The 25,972-nt window shown below is 42.1% G+C and overlaps 1 protein-coding gene and 1 non-coding gene across 2 annotated transcripts in view; one reads left to right on the forward strand and one right to left on the reverse strand.

Moving 5' to 3' along the window:
• Window positions 1–537: 537 nt before the first annotated feature.
• LOC136312352 (U6 spliceosomal RNA) lies at window positions 538–641 on the reverse strand. The gene has a single exon (XR_010726949.1). It is a non-coding gene; the product is annotated as a U6 spliceosomal RNA (small nuclear RNA).
• Window positions 642–13,653: 13,012 nt separating this feature from the next.
• LRRC31 (leucine rich repeat containing 31) overlaps window positions 13,654–25,972 on the forward strand; it is an 84,902-nt gene continuing 72,583 nt past the window's right edge. The window contains 3 exon segments of the mRNA XM_066240819.1: window positions 13,654–13,681; window positions 16,167–16,223; window positions 16,226–16,390. Of these exon segments, the coding sequence (XP_066096916.1) occupies window positions 13,654–13,681; window positions 16,167–16,223; window positions 16,226–16,390 (250 nt within the window).

The raw sequence follows: 25,972 nt of genomic DNA on the forward strand, positions 1-25,972 counted from the left end.
TCATATGTGCCTTGACCGTGGGCCTTCAGCAGACTGCATAACCCCTTGCTCGAGCCAGCGACCTTGGGTCCAAGCAGGTGAGCTTTGCTCAAACCAGGTGAGCCTGTGCTCAAGCTGGCAACCTTGGGGTCTTAAACCTGGGTTCTCGGCATCCCAGTCCAATGCTCTACCCACCGTGCCACCTCCTGGTCAGATCCATCTGCTTCATTTTATAGTGCAGAAACTAAAGCCTTTAAGCCAAGGAAATCTTTGATACAAAGCCACTTATCTGAGGCATAAATGGGATTCCTCATAAGAGTCCACCACCCCACATTATGCAACAGTCAAGGGTGTGGGGAAAAGCTTATTGTTGAGATGAGCTTAGTATTAAAAGGGTGGGAAAGACTCGGTCTTAAAACTAAGCCTCAGGCTATAACAACCCTGCCTGCTTACAGCCTGTCCCCCATGCCCAATGCAAACTATAAGCGAGGAAACATATACATCATCTTTACAAACATATTTGACTAACATTTGCCAAAATATATTTTGAAAGAAAATTAAAATATGGAACACTCCATGAATTTGCATGTTACCCTTGTGCAGGGGCCATGCTAATCTTTTCTGTATTATCTGATTTTAGTGTATGTGCTGCCAAAGTGCACACTAAGGGTATTTCTATGTGGACTGTTTCTTCTAACGTCTCAGTTGGCTAAACTCTCACAGGTATAAATGCACATCTGTATGTCCTACAAAAATCCCTACCAGCTCAGCTTTACTCTTTTTTTTTTTTTTTTTTTTTTTTACAGAGACAGAGAGAGAGAGTCAGAGAGAGGGATAGACAGACAGGAATGGAGAGATGAGAAGCATCAATCATTAGTTTTTCGTTGTGCGTAGCAACACCTTAGTTGTTCATTGATTGCTTTCTCATATGTGCCTTGACCGCAGGCCTTCAGCAGACCGAGTAACCCCTTGCTCGAGCCAGCAACCTTGGGCTCAAGCCAGTGAGCTTTTGCTCAAACCAGATGAGCAGGCTCAAGCTGGTGACCTCGGGGTCTCAAACGTGGGTTCTTCCGCATCCCAGTCCGATGCTCTATCCCCTGTGCCACCACCTGGTCAGGCTCAGCTTTACTTCTTGAAGTCCACAAATCCTGGTCTATCCTAATACAGTGTAGGCTAGGATATTTCTTCCCACATTTTTGTCAGAAGAAATCACATCAAAATGAAGATTGGAGTCAGGCTGGGAGAAGAGGATACATATACTCAGGAAGATGTTCACTAAAGGATTTATCATGCGAGTGAATAGAGAACGGATTATATAGATCATGATGTTCCATACATTGGATAAGATTTTAAAACTTAGATATCTGTGTGCTAATATAAAAGATCTCTAAATTGCTTTAGTAAATTATAAGGATGTCAGATGGGATATAAAAACATCTAATGATGGAATGGAATTCTGATATTAATCTAAATACTAGACTCTCCAGAAGATGTAAAATTTCTAGAATCCTAGGTGCAATTATGACCTAGGGAAGACTTGGAAGTTAGAACTGAGATGACCAGACCCAGAGGCATACTCAGCTTTCACTATTCTCCTCCTGCCCCTTGGCAGTATCCTTCCCACGTCCATCAATGCTCACTCTCCTCCATTAGTATTACTGATCTTGTTCCTCTCTTTCTTCCTCCTTCAGGCTCTCCTTAAAAATGCCCAGGCCTACCAGAGAGATCCGTAACCCACTCCCTGAGACCACTCCTCCTCTCCCCACTGAGCCCAGCTCACCCTTCATGTCCTTCAAAGACTCTGACTACATAGCCACTATGTGGAACTTTCTTGTCTTTGAAATTCTTTTGTTGCCTGACCACCAATTCTGTGCCAAAACATACATGGTCATGAATTTTGGTACTATTTGGTGGATTTACGTCTTATTTCCTCAGCTGGAAGGTTATTTCCTTGAGGACAAGAGCCATGAATGGTCTTTCTTTGCGCCCATCAATATCTGGTAAAGGAATTATAGGTATCAGATGTTGCCTCAATGTGTGGTTGATTATTGATGCAGGCCCCATTCTGCAGAGCTCCAAGAGCAACTAATTTCAAGCAAATGAATGAGAGCAACAGCACACCCATAGTTTCTGTGTAACAAAGGAACTCAATCTGCTTGTCCTCATTAAGGCAATGAATAGATGATGCACCAGCTTGAGTAAGCAAATTTGGCTTGTGACCTAAAGTTCCTTTTCACAGGGACATTTCTGGTAAAGCCCTGAGCTTAGGACTGCTGAGATAAGCCAGTACAGAACATCACAATAAAAGTGAAATGGGAAAAATATGTGTTGGGCAGATAAAATATATTATGCTCACTTTGTTAAAGATAGCGCTGCCCACGTGGAAGCCCATCACCCAGGTGATGGTATTGGTTGCCCTTCTTGCTTGGGATGGGCGTGATTATATTAATGTGTGTTGGGGGCGGGCTGTGGGCAGGCAAGATCTTTGTAGCCTGGGGCGTGGTTTTGGGACTAAGCCTTTCCCACCCTTTTTGCTGTGGGGTGGTGCACTCTCATGAGGATTCCCATTTGCCTCAGATGAGTGACTTTGTATCAGACAGAGACTTCCTTCAAAACCTTTAATCATTTCTACACTATAAAGTGGGGCAGACCGGAAGCTTGCTCTCTCTCAGTTCCTGAGATTAGCATTAGAGAGGAGAGCAGAGAAAAGCCATGTGGAGGAGGCCAGGAGAAACAGCCAAGATGGAAGAATGCTAAAGGAGAAGCCAGTTTGTGCAGAGTTTGTGCAGGGAGAAGGAAGGAGATGGGGAACAGAGGTGAACAATTCTGGTGAGCTAGAAACCTTTAATTCTAGGAAACTTGGATAAAGTCAGTAGCTTTGTGAGCACTGAATGAGTGGGTTTTGGAGCCCAGTGTGTGTTTTTACTTGCCCACCAGGTACAAGCTAGGATTAAAGGTCATGGCCCACCAGTTCTTTGCTTCGTTGTTTCATTACCGTCTGTCCGAATCCAATGTGAACCTGCACGGGCCAGGAGGCTGTGGTAGTGGCCATGGCTACTGGCTTTACAATATGCCTCAGAGCAAAGAGAACATTGCTTGCTTTAGGAAGTAAAACTCAAGTCACTAGTTATAGAATAATCAGTACTTCTCTCTAACCCAACATTAACATTTAAGTCAGCTTTTTGGGAAAGGGGGCTGCAGTGTTTGCAGTGCTCTTTACCTTCTTGGCTCACCCTTTGAATGTTGATGACCTTATGATGCTTTGGTCAACAAAATGTTAGTGAAAATGATGCATGCTACTTTCAAGCAGAAACATTTAAGAACTGGTAGCTAGTTCTCCAAGCTATCTTCCCTTGCAGCAACAATCATAAGAACAGATATGCAGATAGGATGCAACAAAATTGGAGCAGGAAGATAGACTGTGTTCACTCAAACTATACTTATCAGGCACCAGACATTGCAAGCACTACTAAACACTGGGAATAGGCTAGTGCACAAGGCAAAGTCTCTGTTCTTGTGGGCAGGCATCTCTTTTTAACTTACACAAATCAATATTTTATTATGGCTGTGACTCATACTGTGGGGGTGGTAGAACATATTAAGAGAGCTTATAACATGGACATCCTGAGGTCTGAGGTTTGATGGGAGGATTGATTTAAGAACAAGTAGGAGTGACCAGTTAAAGATGTTCCAGGCTAGATTCTGAGGCAGAGTAGGGTGGCGTGCACCCAAAGAAGAAAAGGCCAGCATGGCTGAACAAGAGACAATGGGGAACAGTCTACCAGCCTCATCGAACATGCAGAAACCACATTGCATGAGCCTCATGGGCTTTGTTGAAGATTTCAATCTCTTATTCTACAACTTGCTTATGTATTAATAATTAATGGTTAAGTATCACCATCCTATCATACTTTTCTTTATCCCAGAAACCCGTTGGAGGGGCATAGAGTTCCTCCTTGTTGGGAGAGACTTCAGCAAGTTGAGAGATGAGTACATAATCCTGTCATGAGGTCACTGAGTGGTGTCTCCGACTCCTCCAGTGCTGCCATGACCTTCTGCCATTCTGGGGTAGTGGGTGGGGTTCTTCAGCAAAGACCAAGATCTGCTCCGGCTCAGTTGGTAGAAAGGGATTTGACACAGATATTAAATTACTTTTGTAATTGTGGACATAAGAAATGTCCAAACCTGTAGAGAATTTTTGAGTTTTTTTGAGCCAAACTGATGACAATTGCTGGGAAGCAACATCTCAACAGATTGAGAAAATGCTATGGAAGATGACAGTTTTGCAGCCTATTTTACACAATAGAATCAAAGGAGGAGACATAAGGGGGTTACATGGAATCCATTGGTAGCAGATTAGGGAGACAGGAGAGAGCATAGTGGGGGGCAGGGCTGGTGGAAATTTCTGAGATTGGATAAAGGGTAAAACAAATAGACATGCACTTCTTTTACATTGGTGGATAGAGGATAATTAACAATAAACATTTATAGCACATAAGATTGTAGATGGAAAAGGGGCCACATACTGAACCTGACAAGCTCAGGGAGGCCTGTGTGACATACCTTACAAACTCAGAGACCTAAAGTGACCACATAGGATGGTCTGAAATCAAAACTAAACACAAGTCATGGCAGGTGGTCATGTCCTGGCTGGTATCTGCCCTGACAACAGTGGGTCTTTATCTTAACTGAGCCTGTTTATCGTTTTCTTGCATCTTTGATAACATATCTTTGGAATGTCAGAGTAATTTCATTTTTTCCAGACCCCTCACTGCACCAGAGCAGAGACCACAGAACCCCTTGTTGTAATTAATATTGTTTCCATTGTAAACAGCTAACTGCCCTATACTCACAGATGTAAAACAAGTGTGTGGCTATTCGCTTTACATTTTACCCAATCCCAGAAAGCTCCCTGCTTTGCCTTCTCCTGCCCCTAATCTCTCAGCAACGGATTTTATATAACTCCTTAGGCCTCCTCCTTTGGTTGTAATGTATAAAATAAGCTGCAAAACTGCCATTCTCTGGAGTATTTTCTCAATCTGTTGAGATTTTGCTTCCAGGCAATTGTTGTCAGTGTTGTAAGGTCGGTGGATAATGGGGAATGGTCAAGTGGGGAACTCAGACCCTCGAACTTTGGCTAGGACCGCCCACAGCCAAGTGCGCCAAAAGAAACTTCCTAGGAACGATTTGGAAAAAAGCAACTGTCTACCAGCCAGTGGGATTTCACCACGTCATGTTAGCTCCACTCCCCTAGAGGGACCCCTTTAAATATCTCCCACGCGATTTAATCCGTGCAACTTCCCTGGCCATCTTACCTCGGGGCCAGGGAACCTTGCCGGGCGGGATGCGCACTCTGTACTGAATAAAGCCTTTTTGCTATTCCACACTTGGTGGCTCTGAGCCCTCTTCCTTCTCGGCAGGGAAAAATACCTTACATTTTGGTGCTGAAAACCTGGAAGGAGTTAGAAGTCCACAAGGACCTCTCCTCTTCTTCATCCCCTCCGAGAAAGAACCAGGATCTCTGACCTTCCACCCACTTCGGCCCATGGTGTGGTAAGTCCCCTGCCTCCAGCCTTCCTCTCAGTTCTTTCCTCCGAGACTCCCTGTCCGAAACTGTAGCTACGTCAGCGAATTTTTTTCCGTCCATCCAAGTGCATGTGCTTGTGGAGACCTCCTCAAGCACATCCACTTTACCTTTTTCGTCCGTGGCCAGACCTTGAGTTTTTAGGACACTAATACTCAAAGCTGAACACTCCGCGGACTGAGGGCGGCTGTGGGGGCACAGGAATCTCCCTCCCTAGAGAAGAAGAAACTGTTCTTCTTCTCCGCTGTGGCCAGGCCACAAAACCCACTCAATTAACCTCCAGTTTTAACACCCTCACCAATTTAACTATCGCCAAAAAAGCTGGGAACTGATTGGAAATCTCTTACATACATGGCTTCTAATTATTCGCGCGCCTGTCCTTAATCTCTGTGCTGCCTGTTCCACCATGCAGGTCTTTTTCTGGCCAGAGAAACCTCACCTAAAACCTCTATTTCTGATCTTTCCTTCTCCATGGACTCCCAACTCTCTTTCCCTCCTGCCTGACCCCTGGGGGCGCATCTCTCTCTCTCTCTCTCTCTCTTTCTCTGTCTCTCTCCCTCTCTCAGGACTTTTCTCTAGTCCAGGGGTCTCAAACTCGTGGCCCGCGGGCCGCATGCGGCCCACTGAACAATTTTGTGCGGCCCACAGGCTAATCCACGAAGTTCAAAATATTTTGGATAAAATTAAGTAAGCCTAGGGGCCTACTTGTATTTTTCATTTCTCTAGCATCCTAGCTAGATATTAGCTTAGTTAACAGCAGTTGTGATGCGAACTACAGTTTCTGGTCGTTTTGTGACACTGAGTAAACTGCATGTACGATTGTGCTTGTTGTACTGATTTTTTTTTTGTTTTCAACTGCAGTGAGAAAAGTGTTGCGTAACAGTTGCCTTTTGTAGACCTAGTGCGGCCCGCTGAACGGCTGTGATCTTGCTCTGCAGCCCACATGCTGAGTTGAGTTTGAGACCCCTGCTCTAGTCCCTCTGTGGACCTCTTTTGTGCTCGGGTCTCTTCCCTCTGAGAGCCCCCTCCCCTCCCTTCTCAAAAACCTGTTTCTTATTTGCCATCTACTACCATCTCTCTTTCTCCTCCCCTGCTGGCCAGGAGCCCCTCCCTTCACTGTGTTCTTAAGTCCCTCCTCCATCAGAACTTTCTCAACCTGGCATTGGCTCTTACACTGGTTCTCAGGATGTCCAACCCCAATTTTCTTGCAGGAAGTTCTGGCCCTCTCCTTCCTTTGGCTCCAGAGTTTTCTGCCAGATCTGGGTGCCAGGCTCTGCATGAGCTTCCCTCCTCTTACTCTCAACCCCCCAAATCCCTATCCGGAACCTGTGGACATGGCATTTAAAGTTTTTAACGGTCCCGACTAAAACAGGCCAAGGCTGTTTACCAGGCCTGCATGCAGCAGAAGGTAATGCTCCAAACCCTGGCTCTTGTGGCAACTTTGTGGCCAGCAGAGCCACCAGCAACTTGCTTTAAGTGTGGCAAGCAGGACCACTGGTCCTGGCAGGGCCCCTGCCCACGGCTGCCCACTGAACCCTGCCCTGACTGCAAGCATCTCAGTCACTGGCAGAGTGATTGCCCCTTTGGACAACAGGTTTTTCCTCAGAGGACAAGCCGCCTGAATGGGAGGCTAATCCAGCCAGGTGGGTGCATTGCTCAAACTCCTAGGACACAGCCTGGACTCAGAGAACCCAGGGTATGCTGCAACTAGTGGGTAAGTCTATCTCATTTCTTGAGGACATGGGGGCTACCTTATCTGTTTTGCCATCACACTCTGGACCTCTAGTTCCCTCACAGGTCTCGGTTATGGGAATGGATGGGACCCTCTTCCTTTCCCCTTTTTACGCCACTCCTGACATGCAGTTCTGCCTCAAGCTTGCCTCCTTACAGGACCACTGGCAGTCAGAACCACTGGACTCCATCCATCTCCAGCTCACCAAAAGGCTGGACTCTGCAAATCCCCCTATTACTCCTCTTTCTTTAAAATCCCTACAGGACCGCATCTGCAAAGTTTCTCAACTCATGGCCACACAGATGTTCCTCCTGACACCCCTCAAAACCACCACCTTCTGATCTCCCCCTCCCCACGATTCCCCTATTCAGCAAGAAGTAGCCAGACGAATAAATGGCGCCCCTTTTTCTATTTAACACAAAAGGTCAGAATGTAAGGTCGGTGGATAATGGGGGATGGTCACATGGGGAACTCAGACCCATGAACTTTTGCTGGGACTGCCCATAACCAAGCGCGCCAAAAGAAACTTCCTAGGAACTGTTTGGAAAAAAGCAACCATCTACCAGCCAGTGGGATTTCATCACGTCATGTTAGCTTCACTCCCCTAGAGGGACCCCTTTAAATATCTCCCACACGGTTTAATCCATGCAACTTCCTAGCCTCCATCTTACCTCAGGGCCAGGGAACCTTGCCGGGCAGGATGCACTCTGTACTCAATAAAGCCTTTTGTTATAACACACTTGGTGGCTTCGAGCCCTCTTCCTTCCTTCTCGGCGGGGAAAAATACCTTACAAGTGTGGCTCAAATAAACTCATAAAAATTCTTTAAAGCTCTAAACATTTTTATTTATTTATTTATTTTTTATTTATTCATTTTAGACAGGAGAGGGAGAAACAGAGAGGGAGAGACAGAGAGAGAGGAGAGACAGAGAGAGAAGGGGGGGAGGAGCTGGAAGCATCAGCTCCCATATGTGCCTTGACCAGGCAAGCCCAGGGTTTCGAACCGGTGACCTCAGCATTTCCAGGTCGATGCTTTATCCACTGCACCACCACAGGTCGGGCCTCTAAACATTTCTTACTTGACAAGATGGTGTGCAGGAAACAGGATAACAATGAGGGGATTCCATAGTCCTGCTCTGGTAGGCAACTGTGTCCCGAGGGGTCTGGAAAAAGGGGATTACTCTGACGTTCCAAAGGTATGTTATCAAAGATGTAAAGGATGGCAGACAGGCTCAGTTAAGGTAAAGACTGCCATTTGTCCAAGAAGGTACTGCCTTACTATGACTACCTGTCATGACTCGATTTTAGTTAAGAAGTTTTAATTTCAGACCATCCTATGCGGTTGCTTTAGGTCTCTGGCCTTGTAAGGCTGCCATACAGGCTTGCCCTGAGCACATGGCCCCTTTTTTGTTCATAGAATAATGGAAAAACGGATGCTAAGTTGTGTTTCCCGGAAATACTCAAAGCCACAGCACATGATTAGGCCACCAAGGAAGCTGCTGCCCTGTCACAATCACAAGGCTGCCTATTGAAACTGGAAGCAGCTGCCACAGCTCCTGGCTTGAAACCACTACAGCAGGACATGGGATGTCACGTGACCTGCCCCTCCCCCATGTACCTCAGTTGCAAATTCAAGACTTGCACAGATGCAAGGACTAAGCAGAATCTAAATCACACCCAGAAGCCAGCTTCAGGAGAGGCTGGGAAAACTTTTACCTGTGTAGTCTCTGCAGTAAGAAAGTCCATGGGAAGAGGGTTGAAAGAGATTTTGAGTGTATAATATGTGGTGTTTGTCAGACCACATATCAGAAGAATCAAAGTGAAGTGAGATCCCCATTTTTGAAAGTCTTCCAATTCTTACTTCAGCTCTTTAAAATTCTTTACTTACTGTTGGTCAAGTAAGTTTGTAAATTGATATATATATGTTTGCTTGCTTATAGTCTGCATTGGGTGTGGGGGACAGGCTGTAAGCAGACCGGGTCATTATAGTCTAAGGCTAGTTTTAAGACTAAGCTTTTCCCTACACCCTTGACTGTTGACTGTTGCATGATGTGGGGTGGTGAACTCTTATGAGGAATCCCATTATGCCTCAGATAAGTGACTTTGTATCAGAGACTTCCTTGTTTGTATATTGGATTAAAGGTTTTCATTTCTATACTATAAAGTGGGGCAAACCTGGAGCTTGCTCTCTCTGGGTTCCTGCTGTCACCATTGCAGGGGCCTCCCTGATCTCTTGCCCTTCATGGGAAAAGCTGGTTTTCTGCTTTTCCCTTGTCTTCTCTTGTGGCTTGCCTGTCTTGGTGAGACAGCAATAAACAGAATGGCCCACCATCCTCTGACTCCGCCATTTCTTTACTGTCTGCCTGAATCCAATGGGAACCTGCATGTGAATGGCCATGATGGCGGTTCCTGGCCTTATACTTACCTAGTGCTATCTTTCTATTCTTTTTCCATGTCAAGAGTAAAATCACTGTGAAAGTGTGTATTTCTCCATTTCTTTTACATTTGGTTAAAGCATGGGCCTGTTTGTCTATTCCTTTCTTTAGGGATATTGTAAAGCCAGTAGCCACGGCCACCATCACAGCTGCCTGGCCCATGCAGGTTCGCATTTGATTCAGACAGTTGGTAATGAAACAATGGAGCCAAGAACTGGTGGGCCATTAGCTTTAATCCTAGCTTGCACCTGGTGGGCAAGTAAAAACACACACAGGGCTCCAAAACCCATTCATTCAGTGCTCACAAAGCTATTGACTTATCTGAGTTTCCTAGAATCAAAGGTTTCTAGCTCACTAGCCTTATTCACTTCTGTTCCCCATCTCCTTCTCTCTACACAAACTGAACAAACTGGCTTCTCCCTCAGCACTCCACCATCTTGGCTGCCTCTCCTGGCCTCCTCCATGTGGCCTTCTCTGCTCTCCTCTCTAATGCTAATCTCCCGAACCGAGAGAGCAAGCTCCCAGTCTGCCCCCATTTTTATGGTGTAGAAATCAAAACTTTTAATCCAATATACAGACAAGGAAGTCTTTGATACAAAGTCACTTATGTGAGGCATAATGGGATTCCTCATGAGAGTGCACCACCCTACATCATGCAACAGTCAAGGGTGTGGGGAAAACTAAGCTTTAGACTGTAACGACCTGGCCTGCTTACAGCCTGTCCCCCACACCCAATACAAACTCTAAGCAAGCAAACATATATATCATATTTAAAAAGTTATTTGACCAACAAACATAGAAGCTGTAAGAGGCAAGTTCATCACAGATGATCTATGTCAGAATCCAGCACTGTGTAATGTACATATATATGCATGCTTAACAAATATCATTTGTCTCACTGAGTTCCTGTATAAGTCAGTTTGCTCCAGACTGTTTTGAGAAGATTTAAAAGGGAACATAAGTAATACGGTTGAGATTAGCTACATTGAACATCCAGTTTAAGGACCAGAGGAGGGTAGATATTTTAAACCTCTCTGGGCCTGTATTACTCTCTGTGACTAATTGGACAGTACATGTACAACTCTAATTTTCTTTATTTTAGGTGGCTTTCCTGATCAGGATATCTCTAGATAGAGTTTAGGTTCTCAGGATTTTATATGAGCCTTGATGTTCTGCTGATGCTGTATAGGGGAGGTCGTATCCAGGTTAGAAAAATGGTGAGAGCATCTAAACCCATCTGTGAACTCTTTGAGCTCAAATGGATACATTTCTCATGTTAGAATTTGTCAATGGAGAGACACTTGACTTCAGAATACAACTGAGGCCCAGCATAACAAAACAGGTTTGAAACCCCCCTGGGCAGATTTGTCATTACACCATTTGTGATAACTCACTGCAGAGTAAGGGATGCATGGCTGTATGATGAGGCTGGGAACTAAATGTTAGGGGTTGTAGAGAAGCCAGGAAGGTGTTGCCTACCCTTGAGATCCTGAACTGAAGACTGGTCTCAGTCCTTTTTCTGTTACCTTGGGACCCCATACAGGCCTTGGGTAGAAGGGTAAGGCCTGACAGTAGTTAAGTCTTTAACTCGTAAGTGTTAGTCCTCCAACTTTTTGATTTTTTTAAATTTTTTTCTTCTTTTCCAAGTGAGAGGAAGGGAGGTAGAAAAACTGACTTCTGCATGCGCCTCAACCAGGATCCATCTGGCAACCCCAATCTGGGGCTATGCTCACATCCAAGCTATTTTTAGCACTTGAGGAGGAGGCTCCACAGAGCCATCCTCAGCGCCTGGGCCGATGTGGCCAAACCAATCAAACCATGGCTTCAGGAGGGGAATAGAGAGAGTGAGAGAGAAGGGAGAAGGTGAAGGGTAGAGAGCAGATGGGCCCTTCTCCTGTGTGTCCTGACCAGGAATTGAACCCAGGACATCCACACACTAGGCTGACACTCTACCACTGAGCCAATTGGCCAGGGCCTAACTTTCTTACTTTTATTTTTTTCAAAATTATTTTAGCTATTTTGTGTCCTTTGAGTTTCTACATGATTTTAAGATCAACTTCAGGTCAGCTAGGATTTTGATGGTGATTACACTGAACCTGTAGATCAATTTGAAGAATTCTGCCACCCTAATGTATTAGGTCTTCTGGTCCATGAACGTGGGCTATCTTTTTTATTTAAATGTTCCTTGGTGCTTCCTGCAATATTTTATAGTTTTCAGAATATATGTTTTACACTTCTTTTTTTTTTTCTTTTTGTATTTTTCTGAAGCTAGAAACCGGGAGAGACAGTCAGACAGACTCCCGCATGCACCCGACCGGGATCCACCCGGCACGCCCACCAGGTGGCGACGCTCTGCCCACCAGGAGGCGATGCTCTGCCCCTCTGGGGCATTGCTCTGCCACGACCAGAGCCACTCTAGCGCCTGGGGCAGAGGCCAAGGAGCCATCCCCAGCACCTGGGCCATCTTTGCTCCAATGGAGCCTCGGCTGTGGGAGAGGAAGAGAGAGACAGAGAGGAAGGAGAGGGGGAGGGGTGGAGAAGCAAATGGGTGCTTCTCCTGTGTGCCCTGGCCGGGAATCAAACCCAGGACTTCTACATGCCAGGCCAACACTCTACCACTGAGCCAACCGGCCAGGGCCATGTTTTACACTTCTTTTGTTAAATTTATTCCCGTGTTTTATTCTTTTTTCTCAACTGTTTTATTATTTTGATACTATTACAAATGGAATTATTCTCCTAATTTATATTTGAATTATTCATTGCTAGTGTATAGAAATTCAGTTGATTTTTGTATCTTGATCTCACAACTTTGACAAATTTGTTTAATACTCTTCTAATAGTTTCTGATTATTGCTGTAGTTTAAAATTTGTTTTCTAATGTACTTATTATTAATTTATCCATGAATTCTGACAGAGCTTCAAAACTCCCACCAAAACTAAAAACATGACTTACTTTGAAACAATGAATCAAACATTTTAAGTATATGTTAAGCCCAAACCTAAGGATGGAAAAGAAAGGTATTTCTCACTTTTGCAAAAATAAATAAAAACTGCTTAAGTGCAAGAGGAACAGCATGTCAAACATGTTTATTATTCTTAGTATTTCATGACAAATGACCTTACCTACTGATAATACAGTGAAAATGGAAAGTAACTTGTTTTGTTCTAAAGTTGAATTGAAATGCCAGCCATTAGTTTTCTCAAAGGGCTCTTAAGTGAATGCTTTCATCTTGGGAGAAGAGACAAAAGCCCAGCTTTTAGCTGCTGTGGTATGGTTGTTATGTTGTTATCTGCAAATTTTTCCAAATTTAGTTTTCAGGGTTTACCTTTATAAAGTTGAACCCCATGCAGAGATGAGGAGAAAAATAAAAGGTTTGTGGAAGCCAAACTTAAAGCTTGAATTAGTATGTGAAGCGTGAGTACTCATTGAAGTTTGTATATAAAGAGGAATCTCCCAAATACATTTGGAAAAAATTTTTTTTTCCTAAGTGTGACCCTGGTAACCTCCTATATTGAGCATTAAGACAGTTGCTGGTGCTTGCCCCCTATGCTCACCACAGGTCTGTCTTGCTTACATTCGCTCCTTTTTGGGTGCCGTTAGCCTGTCTTGTGTTTCTCTCCTTCCTGCCTCCCCAGTTTGCTCACTCTTCTTTTGTTTCCTCCTCTGTTCCCTCGAGTCCTGTGCTGTTGATTGCCATTCTAGCTGCCAGGCCTTCTCATGCTGCCCCACAGAGGACACCTCTGCACAGAGAACCTGCTGGGCCTCATAGCTGGGTGGGTTTCACTTGGTAAATTACCACATCCTGGAGCACTATCCAGTAGTGTTTTACGACTTGGGAATTGGAGTCAGTGCAATTGGAGGGGAGGGGATGGAAGGAGGGATGAAACCATTCACTGGGATAGCTCTGTATAAACCTCCAAAAGATGAAACTGAGTGAAAATGACCAGGGAGGTGAGTCTTGGGTAGGGCAAGAGGAGAAGGGGCTGTGGGCGGATGGTGGAATCACGATGGGGCCGCTAGGATGGTAGGTGTGTCTGGATTCATAAGCTAAGCTCTTCCTTTCTCAACTAACCCACTGAGGCTTTGGTCAGCTAGAACAGTGTTTTTCAACCAGTGTGCCATGGCACACTAGTGTGCTGTGAGACATGGTCAGGTGTGCCATGGGGATATTAAACACGGTTCCCCAAACTACGGCCCACGTGCCAGATACGGCCCACAGAGGCTATTTATCCGGCCCTCCACCAGCTGCCTCCATCCAAACATAAACTTTCCCCTCACAATCCCTCCAGCTATCAGCGACAGGAAGAGTGGAGGCACAGGGAACTCTCACTGACCAATCACCTTCTAGGATTCAGCCTGACCACTAGCGATGAACCAATAGTAGGCCGCCTCTCATCCACACCCAGGAAGGTCTCCGCTCGGGCTGCCGCGCACTTGTCATTGTGTGGCTGTGGCGAGTAGTTGAAGCTGCTACTCCTCCCCATGGTCCCGATTTCTAATCCTGGTCAGGACTGGCAGGACTAGATGAAGCCTCAGCCTCAACTGGTTATGTCTATCCTGATGGTGTATATAGATATTTGACCTTTTTCTTTTTAAAAGAGGCCCCCACAGAGGGTGATATACAATGTATTACAATGCATCACAATGTTATCTAACTTTAAAGCTAAAGTTTGCTGATCTTCCTTTGGACAGATTTTGGTTATCTGTTGCCAAGGAGTTCCCCATTCTGGCCAACAAAGCTGTTTTGACATTGCTCCCATTTTCAACTACATATCTATGTGAGCTGAGCTTCTCAAGCTTGACTGTGATAAAAACTAAAAACAGAGAGAGACTGAGAACTGCTGAGGAAGAGCTTCGTGTGTGTCTTTCTACCATTCCTGCCAGGATATCCCTTTTGTGTTCATCGAAACAGGCCCAGGTTTCACATTGTGAGTATAAATACATTTAGGAACTATATTATTAACTATATGTATAATATGTACTGTGTTAGAGTGTCATTTTGTGTCATTTTGGTAGGTGGTGTGCCCCAGGATTTTGTAAAAAATGTGCCGTGGCTCAAAAAAGGTTGAAAATCACTGAGCTAGAAGACTGTGGTCGGGGAAACAGTTCAGTTCTATTGCTGTCTTTCTGGGTCAGCCTGGGCTGAGTGGACCCTGACCTAATTTGGAAAGGCAATTTAGAAAATAAAGGGATGGCCATATGTGACTTCTAAAATAGAACCCCAGGGGGATGGAACATCCCATCCCCCAGGTGGGAAGGTGGATTCACAAGGTCATTTTTAGGAGCCCCTGTGCAAAATGTTTCTTGAACCATTCTGGAACATACTATTACATAAAGACCTATTTGAAAGGAGGGAAGTCATGAACACTGTAATTTGAAGAATATAAGAATATTGGGTGCTGGCCCAAGAACAAGATCTAAATTCTATCAATAAAATCTAAAATTATATTTACAGTCTTATCTTTTTAGTTTAAGTCTTTAACTGTCCCTTAAAATGTAAGTAAATCCCAGGAGGGACAATAGAGTAACCATTATGAATCCTTAGTTTTAAATCCCCCAGACCCTCTGCTTAACTTCATCCCCCCACATATCATGCTCCCTGCAAACCAGAATTCACTCTTGGAGCCAACTGCTGGACTGCATGCCTGTAAGCTTTTAAGCTTGCTGTTCTTTCTGCCCAGGACACTTTGCCCTCTCTTTTCTTTTTAGCTTGTTCCCAATTCTTCAAAACCCGGGCAATGTCACTTGCTGCTCAGTCTGTTCTACAAAGCAGGCTGACTCTTTGGGTCTCTCCTCCCTGATGGCCCTTTTCCCAGTGTAATTGGCACACAGGTCTATCTTCCCACTGGGGTAAGGCATGAGCTGTGTCTTGTTTTTCATTGAATCTCTATATCTTGAATGATATCTGGCCCATAGTAGGTTCTATTTAGGGAATGAATGAATGATTTACTGTCATTGCATTTTTAATTGGGTGGTAGTACAGAGCTGGAGTAGAGAAAGTTAAAAACGTCAAGAGGAAAAGAAGCAATGTACCAAGAGGAGGCTGGGGCACTGACAGCAAACTCCTCTGGGTGACAGTTTTGCAAAGGTCTCGACAGCTTCATGGCTTGCTAAATTGTCTTTTACTAACTTTCTTAGAATGTAACTCTAATTGACTGCTGAAATTTAAAATCTATTGACATATTTGATGCACTTGCCAAAGTGGTAATAATAACCTGTATTTCACACAATAAAATAGGGCAAAGTTAAAAACTCAAATTTGTTTTGGATTGATATCTGCTACCTTCTGTTAGTTCTCAGATCCTGGGTTACATCATTTTTATTTCTGTGTTATACATTACCAGTAATAAAATAGAAGGGAAAGGGAAAAAGAAAAACTCATATTGCAGGAAAGTTCTGATTCTACCCAGGTTTGAGAGTTTTATTTTCTTTTTAGAAATCCTAGAAAACAGAAAACATCAGGAAGATGTCTTATTGAGAAAGACCTCCTTCAATTGACCGTGAGTCAAACAAGGAAGAAAAGTTCCTCAGATGGAGAAACTAAACCCCAGACTTCATTTGTCAACAAATTCCTCAGGAGCTCAAAACTCAGGTCCTCCACAGCTGAAAACATAAAAGAGAACAATGGCCTCAAAACATTGATTTCTGACCCAGCAATGAGCCACTGAAGACTGCCACCTTTGACACTGGTAAACTTCTGACTGCTGTTATTTCTTTATTGTGTAAAATAATGTTTTCCCCTAAGAGATCATTGGGTTAAACTAAACTTAATATGAGTCTCTGTCTAAACATTTACTACGTAACTTAAATACTTTAGTTAATTTTACTTTTCAATGATCAAAAGTACTTATAATATTACAGAAAGGTGTAGAGAAAATACCTAATTTCCTTTCATTCTAATGCAAATGATTATTTCTTTAAGGTACTTTTCAGTCTTTTGTTCATGTGCATGCATTTATGGTCAGTTAGCTGGTCAAAAGCCATTAATTGAGTTCCTACTATCTGCCTGTCACTGTATTTTGAAAATGTTTGAAATACAGCTGTGAAAAACAGAACCTTATGTAAACAAAGGACCAAATGCAGATACAAGTTCAGTGTTGATAAGTGATATGAAGTAAAGCAGGCTAAATAGAGAATTATGGGATGGAGGTGCAATTTTAGACAGGGTTGGAGGAAAGGAGTCTCTCATTTGGTGGCACTGGAGCAGAGATCTGAATAAAGTCAGTTGTGTGTTGAATGAATGAGTAAAGCCAACCACATGCATATTTGTGGGAATAACTTTCCAGTTGAAGGGAACTGTAAATGCAGAGGCCCGAGATGGAACTGAGCCAGGAAGTCCAAGGTGCTGAAGCAGAGCAAGAGCTAGGGAGAGGGAGAGTAGTGGAGACAAGTCAGCAAGGCAGCTGGGGGCCAGAACGGGCATCTTTTGCAGTTATAACAGCTTACAAGCCCTTCTTGAGTTGAATGAAGCAGTGATCCTCCTTCTGGAACATGTTATTATACTGCTCAATTCCTACGTTGCTCATGATGTTCCTATGCATAATTTTAATGGCTACATAATAGTCCATAATATGCATAAGCCATAATTACTTAATAAATTTCTTTTTTTTTTATTATCCTTCAGTGATTATCTTTGGCTTTCCTTCTTTCTTATTTCCCACTTCATGGAATTTCAGCTTTTTAAAAAAGTATAAATTCCCAGAACTGAGATTACAAATTTGAGGCTTATGAAAATAAATATTGCCAAATCACTCTCCAAAAATGGCATCATATTATTTGGCAATATACTGGCATATACAATGCTATCAAGTTATTATCAATTAGATTAAATGTATTTTTAAAACATTTGAAACTTTTTAGGCAAATATACACAAAAGTAGAGAGAACAGTCTGGGTTTCCATGATCACCTCTCTCTAACAATTATCAGCCCATGGCCAATCTTGTTTTTTTTATTCCTACCCTCATTTCCATCATATTATTTGTATTAAATACCTAAATTAATACCATGTTACCTGTAAGTAGGTTAAATGTATTTCGAATATATTTTTGTAAATAAGTTAAAGCCTACTTCTAGAGGAAAACAATTTCTGTTAGAAAATTGTTAACATTTGTTTTAGGGTTTTTGTTTGTTTTTACAGAGACAGAGTGAGAGTCAGAGAGAGAGATAGATAGGAACAGACAGACAGGAACGGAGAGAGATGAGAAGCATCAATCATTAGTTTTTTGTTGCGACACCTTAGTTGTTCACTGATTGCTGATTGCTTTCTCATATGTGCCTTGACCGTGGGGCTACAGCAGACTGAGTAACCCCTTGCTTGAGCCAGCAACCTTGGGTCCAAGCTGGTGAATTTAGCTCAAAGCAGATGAGCCTGCGCACAAGCTGGAGACCTTGGGGTCTCGAACCTGGGTCCTCTGCATCCCAGTCCGACACTCTATCCACTGCGCCACTGCCTGGTCAGGCCTGTTTTAGTTTTTTTTTTTTTTTTTTTTAATAAATTTTTATTAATGGTAATGGGATGACATTAATAAATCAGGGTACATATATTCAAAGAAAACATGTCTAGGTTATTTTGTCATCAAATTATGTTGCAAACCCCTCGCCCAAAGTCAGATTGTCCTCCGTCACCCTCTATCTAGTTCTCTGTGCCCCTCCCCCTCCCCCTAACTCTCTCCCTCCCTCCCTCCCATGTCCTCCCTCCCCCCCCACCCTTGGTAACCACCACACTCTTCTCCATGTCTCTTAGTCTCATTTTTATGTTCCACCAATGTATGGAATCATGTAGTTCTTGTTTTTTTCTGATTTGCTTATTTCACTCCTTATAATGTTATCAAGATCCCACCATTTTGCTGTAAATGATCTGATGTCATCATTTCTTATGGCTGAGTAGTATTCCATAGTGTATATGTGCCACATCTTCTTTATCCAGTCTTCTATTGAAGGGCTTTTTGGTTGTTTCCATGTCTTGGCCACTGTGAACAGTGCTGCAATGAACATGGGGCTACATGTGTCTTCACGTATCAATGTTTCTGAGGTTTTGGGGTATATACCCAGTAGAGGGATTGCTGGGTCATAAGGTAGTTCTATTTGCAGTTTTTTGAGGAACCACCATACTTTCCTCCATAATGGTTGTACTACTTTACAGTCCCACCAACAGTGAATGAGGGTTCCTTTTTCTCCACAGCCTCTCCAACATTTGCTATTACCCGTCTTGTTGATAATAGCTAATCTAACAGGGGTGAGGTGGTATCTCATTGTAGTTTTGATTTGCATTTCTCTAATAACTAATGAAGCTGAGCATCTTTTCATATATCTGTTGGCCATTTGTATTTCTTCCTGGGAGAAGTGTCTGTTCATGTCCTCTTCCCATTTTTTTATTGGATTGCTTGTTTGTTTGTTGTTGAGTTTTATGAGTTCTTTGTAAATTTTGGATATTAGGCCCTTATCTGAGCTGTCGTTTGAAAATATCAGTTCCCATATAGTTGGCTGTCTGTTTATTTTGATATCAGTTTCTCTTGCTGAGCAAAAACTTTTAATTCTGATGTAGTCCCATTCATTTATCTTTGCCTTCACTTCTCTTGCCATTGGAGTCAAGTTCATAAAATGTTCTTTAAAACCCAGGTCCATGATTTTAGTACCTATGTCTTCTTCTATGTACTTTATTGTTTCAGGTCTTATATTTAGGTCTTTGATCCATTTTGAATTAATTTTAGTACACGGGGACAGGCTGTAGTCGAGTTTCATTCTTTTGCATGTGGCTTTCCAGTTTTCCCAACACCATTTGTTGAAGAGGCTTTCTTTTCTCCATTGTGTGTTGTTGGCCCCTTTATCAAAGATTAGTTGACCATATATATGTGGTTTTATTTCTGGGCTTTCTATTCTGTTCCATTGGTCTGAGTGTCTATTTTTCTGCCAATACCATGCTGTTTTGATTATCGTGGCCCTATAATATAGTTTAAAGTCAGGTATTGTAATGCCCCCAGCTTCATTCTTTTTCCTTAGGATTGTTTTGGCTATTCGGGGTTTTTTATAGTTCCATATAAATCTGATGATTTTTTGTTCCATTTCTTTAAAAAATCTCATAGGGATTTTGATGGGAATTGCATTAAATTTGTATATTGCTTTGGGTAATATGGCCATTTTGATTATATTTATTCTTCCTATCCAAGAACAAGGAATATTTTTCCATCTCATTGTATCTTTTTCGATTTCCCTTAACAATGCTTTGTAATTTTCATTATATAGTTCCTTTACGTTCTTTGTTATGTTTATTCCTAGGTATTTTATTTTTTTTGTTGCAATCGTGAAGGGGATTATTTTTTTGAGTTCGTTTTCTAATATTTCATTGTTGGCATATAGAAAGGCTATGGACTTTTGTATGTTAATTTTGTATCCTGCGACCTTACTGTATTGGTTTATTGTTTCTAATAATCTTTTTGTGGAGTCCTTCGGGTTTTCGATGTATAGGATCATATCATCAGCAAAAAGTGATAGCTTTACTTCTTCTTTTCCGATATGGATGCCTTTTATTTCTTTGTCTTGTCTGATTGCTCTGGCCAGAACTTCTAGCACCACGTTAAATAAGAGTGGAGAGAGTGGACAACCCTGTCTTGTTCCTGATTTAAGGTAGAAAGTCCTCAGTTTTATGGTGTTTAATAGGATGTTGGCTGATGGTTTATCGTATATGGCCTTTATCATGTTGAGATATTTTCCTTCTATACCCATTTTGTTGAGAGTCTTAAACATAAAATTGTGTTGTATTTTATCAAAAGCCTTTTCTGCATCTATTGATAAGATCATGTGGTTTTTGTTCTTTGTTTTGTTGATATGGTGTATTATGTTAACCGTTTTCCGTATGTTGAATCATCCTTGAGATTCTGGGATGAATCCCACTTGATCATGATGTATTATTTTTTTAATATGTTGTTGTATTCGGTTTGCCAGTATTTTGTTTAGTATTTTAGCATCTGTATTCATTAGAGATATTGGTCTGTAGTTTTCTTTCTTTGTTCCATCCTTGCCAGGTTTTGGTATGAGGGTTATGTTGGCCTCATAAAATGTGTTTGGAAGTATTGCTTCTTCTTCAATTTTTTGGAAGACTTTGAGTAGAATAGGAACCAAGTCTTCTTTGAATGTTTGATAAAATTCACTAGTATAACCGTCTGGGCCTGGACTTTTATTTTTGGGGAGATTTTTAATAGTTTTTTCTATTTCCTCCCTGCGGATTGGTCTGTTTAGGCTTTCTGCTTCTTCATGACTCAGTCTAGGAAGGTTGTATTGTTCTAGGAATTTATCCATTTCTTCTAGGTTGTTGTATTTGGTGGCATATAATTTTTCATAGTATTCTACAATAATTCTTTGTATTTCTATGATGTCTGTGGTGATCTCTCCTCTTTCATTTTGGATTTTATTTATTTGAGTCCTGTGTCTTTTTTCCTTGGTGAGTCTTGCCAAGGGTTTGTCAATTTTGTTGATCTTTTCAAAGAACCAGCTCCTTGTTTTATTGATTTTTTCTATAGTTTTTCTGTTCTCTATTTCATTTATTTCTGCTCTGATTTTTATTATCTCCTTTCTTCGGCTGGTTTTGGGTTGTCTTTGTTCTTCTTTTTCTAGTTCCTTAAGGTGTGAAGTTAAGTGGTTTACTTCGGCTCTCTCTTGTTTGTTCATATAGGCCTGAAGTGATATGAACTTTCCTCTTATTACTGCTTTTGCTGCATCCCAGAGATTCTGATATGTCGTATTTTCATTTTCATTTGTCTGTATATATCTTTTGATCTCTGCACTTATTTCTTCTTTGACCCATTCATTTTTTAGAAGTATGTTGTTTAGTTTCCACATTTTTGTGAGTTTTTCCCCCTCTTTTTTGCAGTTGAATTCTAGTTTCAAGGCTTTATGATCAGAAAATATGCTTGGTACAATTTCAGTTTTTCTAAATTTGCTGATATTGTCTTTGTGGCCCAACATATGGTCAATTCTTGAGAATGTTCCATGTACACTAGAGAAAAATGTATACTCTGTCGCTTTGGGATGAAGTGTCCTGTAGATGTCTATCATATCCAGGTGTTCTAGTATTTCGTTTAAGGCCACTATATCTTTATTGATTCTCTGTTTGGATGACCGATCTAGAGCCGTCAGCGGTGTATTGAGGTCTCCAAGTATGATTGTATTTTTGTTAGTTTTTGTTTTAAGGTCAATAAGTAGCTGTCTTATATATTTTGGTGCTCCTTGGTTTGGTGCATATATATTAAGGATTGTTATGTCTTCTTGATTCAACTTCCCCTTAATCATTATGAAATGACCATTTTTGTCTCTGAGTACTTTTTCTGTCTTGTAGTCAGCATTATTAGATATGAGTATTGCTACACCTGCTTTTTTTTGGGTGTTGTTTGCTTGGAGTATTGTTTTCCAGCCTTTCACTTTGAATTTGTTTTTATCCTTGTTGCTTAGATGTGTTTCTTGTAGGCAGCATATAGTTGGATTTTCTTTTTTAATCCATTCTGCTACTCTGTGTCTTTTTATTGGTAAGTTTAATCCATTTACATTTAGTGTAATTATTGACACTTGTGGGTTCCCTACTGCCATTTTATAAATTGCTTTCTGTTAGTTTTGTATCTAGTTTGATTCTTCTCTTTTGTTTTTCTATTATTTGTTTTTGTTTGTTTGTGTTCCATACTTCTTTCCTCTGTTGCTACCTTTTTTAAGTCAAGTGTTTTTGTGGTGGTTTTTTCAAGGGTGGTTACCATTAAGTAATGAAAAGGGTACCTACCATATTCATTGTAGTACCCTATCTTATAAGTATTTCTGCACTTCATCATCCTTTGCTACTGTTAATCTCCATCCTCTCCCCCCTTTTTTTCCTTTGTTGTCACAGTTTAAGTTTGGTTTTATTGTGTTCTTGGTGGAGCTGTTACTTGTGGTGTTTTCTTTTGTTCTTTGAATCTGGTTGGAAAACCCCCCTTAGTATTTCCTGGAGTGGGGGCTTTCTGTTGATAAATTCTCTCATCTTTTCTGTATTTGTGAATGTTTTTATATCTCCTTCATACTTGAAGGATAGCTTTGATGGGTATAGTATTCTTGGCTGAAAGTTCCTCTCTTTCAGGGCTTTAAATATTGGGGTCCACTCTCTTCTAGCTTGTAGAGTTTCTGCTGAGAAATCTGATGATAATCTAATAGGCCTTCCTTTATATGTTGTACTCTTCTTTTCCCTGGCTGCCTTGAGAATTTTTTCTTTGTCATTGGTTTGTGTCATCTTTATTATGATGTGCCTTGGAGTGGGTTTGTTGGGGTTAAGAAAACTTGGTGTTCTGTTTGCTTCTTGAATTTGAGGCTTTAGTTCCTTCCACAGGCTTGGGAAGTTCTCGTCTATTATTTGTTTGAGTATATTCTCCATTCCATTTTCTTTCTCTTCTCCCTCTGATATACCTATTATTCTTATGTTATTCTTTCTGATGGAGTCAGACAATTCCTGTAGGGCTTTCTCATTTTTTATTATTTTTGAGTCTCTTTCTTCTTCTCTCTGTTGTGCCTCAAGTTGTTTGTCTTCTATTTCACTAATCCTATCTTCAATCTGGGCTGTTCTGTTAGCTAAGCTTGTTACCTCGTTTTTCACCTCGTGAATTGAGTTTTTCATTTCTGTTTGATTTGTTTTTATAGTTTCAATTTCCTTGGTAATATATTCTTTGTGTTCATTGAGTTGTTTTCTGATCTCCCTATATTGCCTTTCTGTGTTTTCTTGTATATCTCTGAGTATTTTTAAGATTTCTAGTTTAAATTCTCTGTCATTTAGCTCCAAGGCTTCCAATATGTTAAGTCTTTTCTCCATAGATTTTTCCACATCTATTTGTGTTACCTCTCTTTCTTTTGTATCCATAATATTCGATTTCCTCTTTCTTATCGGCATCTGAGGGTGGTCTTATTGATAGCACTAATTAGAATTAATAAAGAGTAAAAAGAAAAAAAAAAAGGGTAAAACACCCTACAAAAAAAAAAACAGTAATAATTTATTATTTCCCCCTTTTTTCTCTCTTCTCTTTCCCTCCTCTCCCCTCCTCAGGGAAATATCGTGCCTATAATGGAGGGCCTGATTTGGGGTGAAGAGTTCAAGGGGCAAAAAAAGGGAGTAGGGACCTACTAAATGCAAAAAAAAAAAAAAAAAAGGAAGAAAATCTTAGACAAGCATAAGATGATTTGCTTGTAAGTGATGGTCAACTAAGAGATATAATGAGAGGGATAAGAGGGAATCAGAAAAAAGGACCAAAAAAGAATAATAAAGAAGAAAAAATAAAAATAATAAGTAAAAATCTGTTGTATTAAGTGGAGCGAAGACTAAATACAATGGAGACCTTGGGTTGGGAGGACCCAAAATGCCACAAAAATAAACAAACAAGAGAAAAAAAAATAAAAACAAAAGCAAAAAAGAGAAATAAAACCAAAAAAAAGCCTTGAGTCCCAAATTAACTAATTTGTTCGTGATTGAGGATTATATGGGAGGAAAGTAAAATGAGAAAAGAAAAAACAAATAGAAAGGAAAAAATAAGAAAAAGAGAAAAACAAAGGAAGAAATAAAATAGGAGGAGAAAAAAAACAAAATAAAGCAAGACAAAAAAAAAACAAAAGAGGAGAGAGTGAGAGTTAAGTGTTTTGGAGTATCACCTTAAAGGAGGGTGAGGATGAAGAAGAAAAATAAAATGCAACACTCATGGGTAGTGTAGTTCAAGAAAGGGGAAGCATAAGATGAGCAGAGAATAGAAGGACCGAGGTGGAGGAAATAAAGGCAAAAAGATAGAAGAAACAAGCAACAACAACAACAACAAAATAAAATTAGTGGATCAAGTTGTAAAGTCTGTGGGTTTTTCTTGATTTTGAGAGGTTAACTTCTTCCTTTTTCTTTTCTCTCCCTCTTCCTGGTCGGTGACTCTGTACCCCAGGCTCTGCCCCTGTGTCACTCTTAGTTAGGGATTTGCAGTTGATGGGATTCTATGGCAATGTCATATAATTGGCTTTAGTCTTGCTGGAAGTAAAGGTTTGTTGGCGTTTGCAGGGTCCAACGATGAGAGAGTTTGCTTTCCTGGATTCACTCTCCTAGTCCCCCCTTTCTGAATTAGCAGCCTGGTGATCCAGCTATAAGGCTGCAACTGCTTCTGCCTGGGAAATAAGAGGCTCAAAGAGCTGGGAAATCCCCACTCTATCCCCACTCAGTGCAAGGCTTTGGGAAAGGCTCTGAGAGTCAGGGCCTCCAGTGTAATCAGGCGGGGGTGGGAGTCAATTGTTGTCAAGGTGACTGTTCAGCGCCTATCATTTAGTTGGACCTCTCAACCCAGGCTTTCCACACTTTGTAGCCTGTTTTTGCAGGGAAGAAGAGGCACTAGTCTCTGCTTACGACTAGTGTAGTATAGACCTTATTATCTGCCAAGTCCTTCTTGTTAGCGTTTATCCCTGAATATGGAGGCTCTATCAATCAGAAGTTGCCCCCGCCCCTTTAGCGAGAGGCACTAAAAAATATCACGCCTCTTGTCTTGGATCGCTGAACTGAGAGAGATCTTATCAATTAGAACCGAGGGTGCGCAGATTTTATGGGTTAAGCTAATTTCAGTGATTGGGTTGCAGCTGTGTTTCCGAAGGTATTTTAGGCTGCCTGCGCGCGCCCCTCCCCCAACGCTTGATTGTTAGCTTGAATGGCTGGGTGAGGTGCCCCGCCCACGGAGAGAATCTCCCAAGCCTCTCCCGCTCGCCCCGCCGCTGGCAGCTGGACCGCACCAGGCGCAGGATAATGGAGCCCCCTGGGTGTGCGGGCCAGTAGGGCGCCCTGGGCGCGTGGAATGCCCAAGGCACGCGCGCGAATGGGGCGCTCAGGGCACCGGTGGCCGGCGACCCCCACTCGCAGTGTGCGGGCCGCTGGGAATGTCAGCAGTGCTCAACCGGACCGGGCGCGCGCGCGGCGGCTCGTGGCGGCCGCTCGCGGTGGCTTGCGGTTCCCAAGTATATGGGCTGACTCACCGTGGGCGCACTCCCTGGCGGCTTGAATGAGCGTCGCTGCGGTAGCTTCCTCCACACCCTCGTCTCTCAGATTCAAGTGATAACAGTCCTTTTGCTTTCAGTTTGTGTGGAACTCCGGAATGCTCCGAGGATAAATTTTTCTGTTTCTAGTTGATAAATTTGTTGTGATTTAGGGGAGAGCTGTCGGACGCGCTTCTCACGGCGCCATTTCCGTGACGTCACTCTTCCTGTTTTAGTTTTAAAGTGT

The sequence above is a fragment of the Saccopteryx bilineata genome, chromosome 8 (genome assembly GCF_036850765.1).
Source record: "Saccopteryx bilineata isolate mSacBil1 chromosome 8, mSacBil1_pri_phased_curated, whole genome shotgun sequence".
NCBI lineage: Eukaryota > Metazoa > Chordata > Mammalia > Chiroptera > Emballonuridae > Saccopteryx > Saccopteryx bilineata.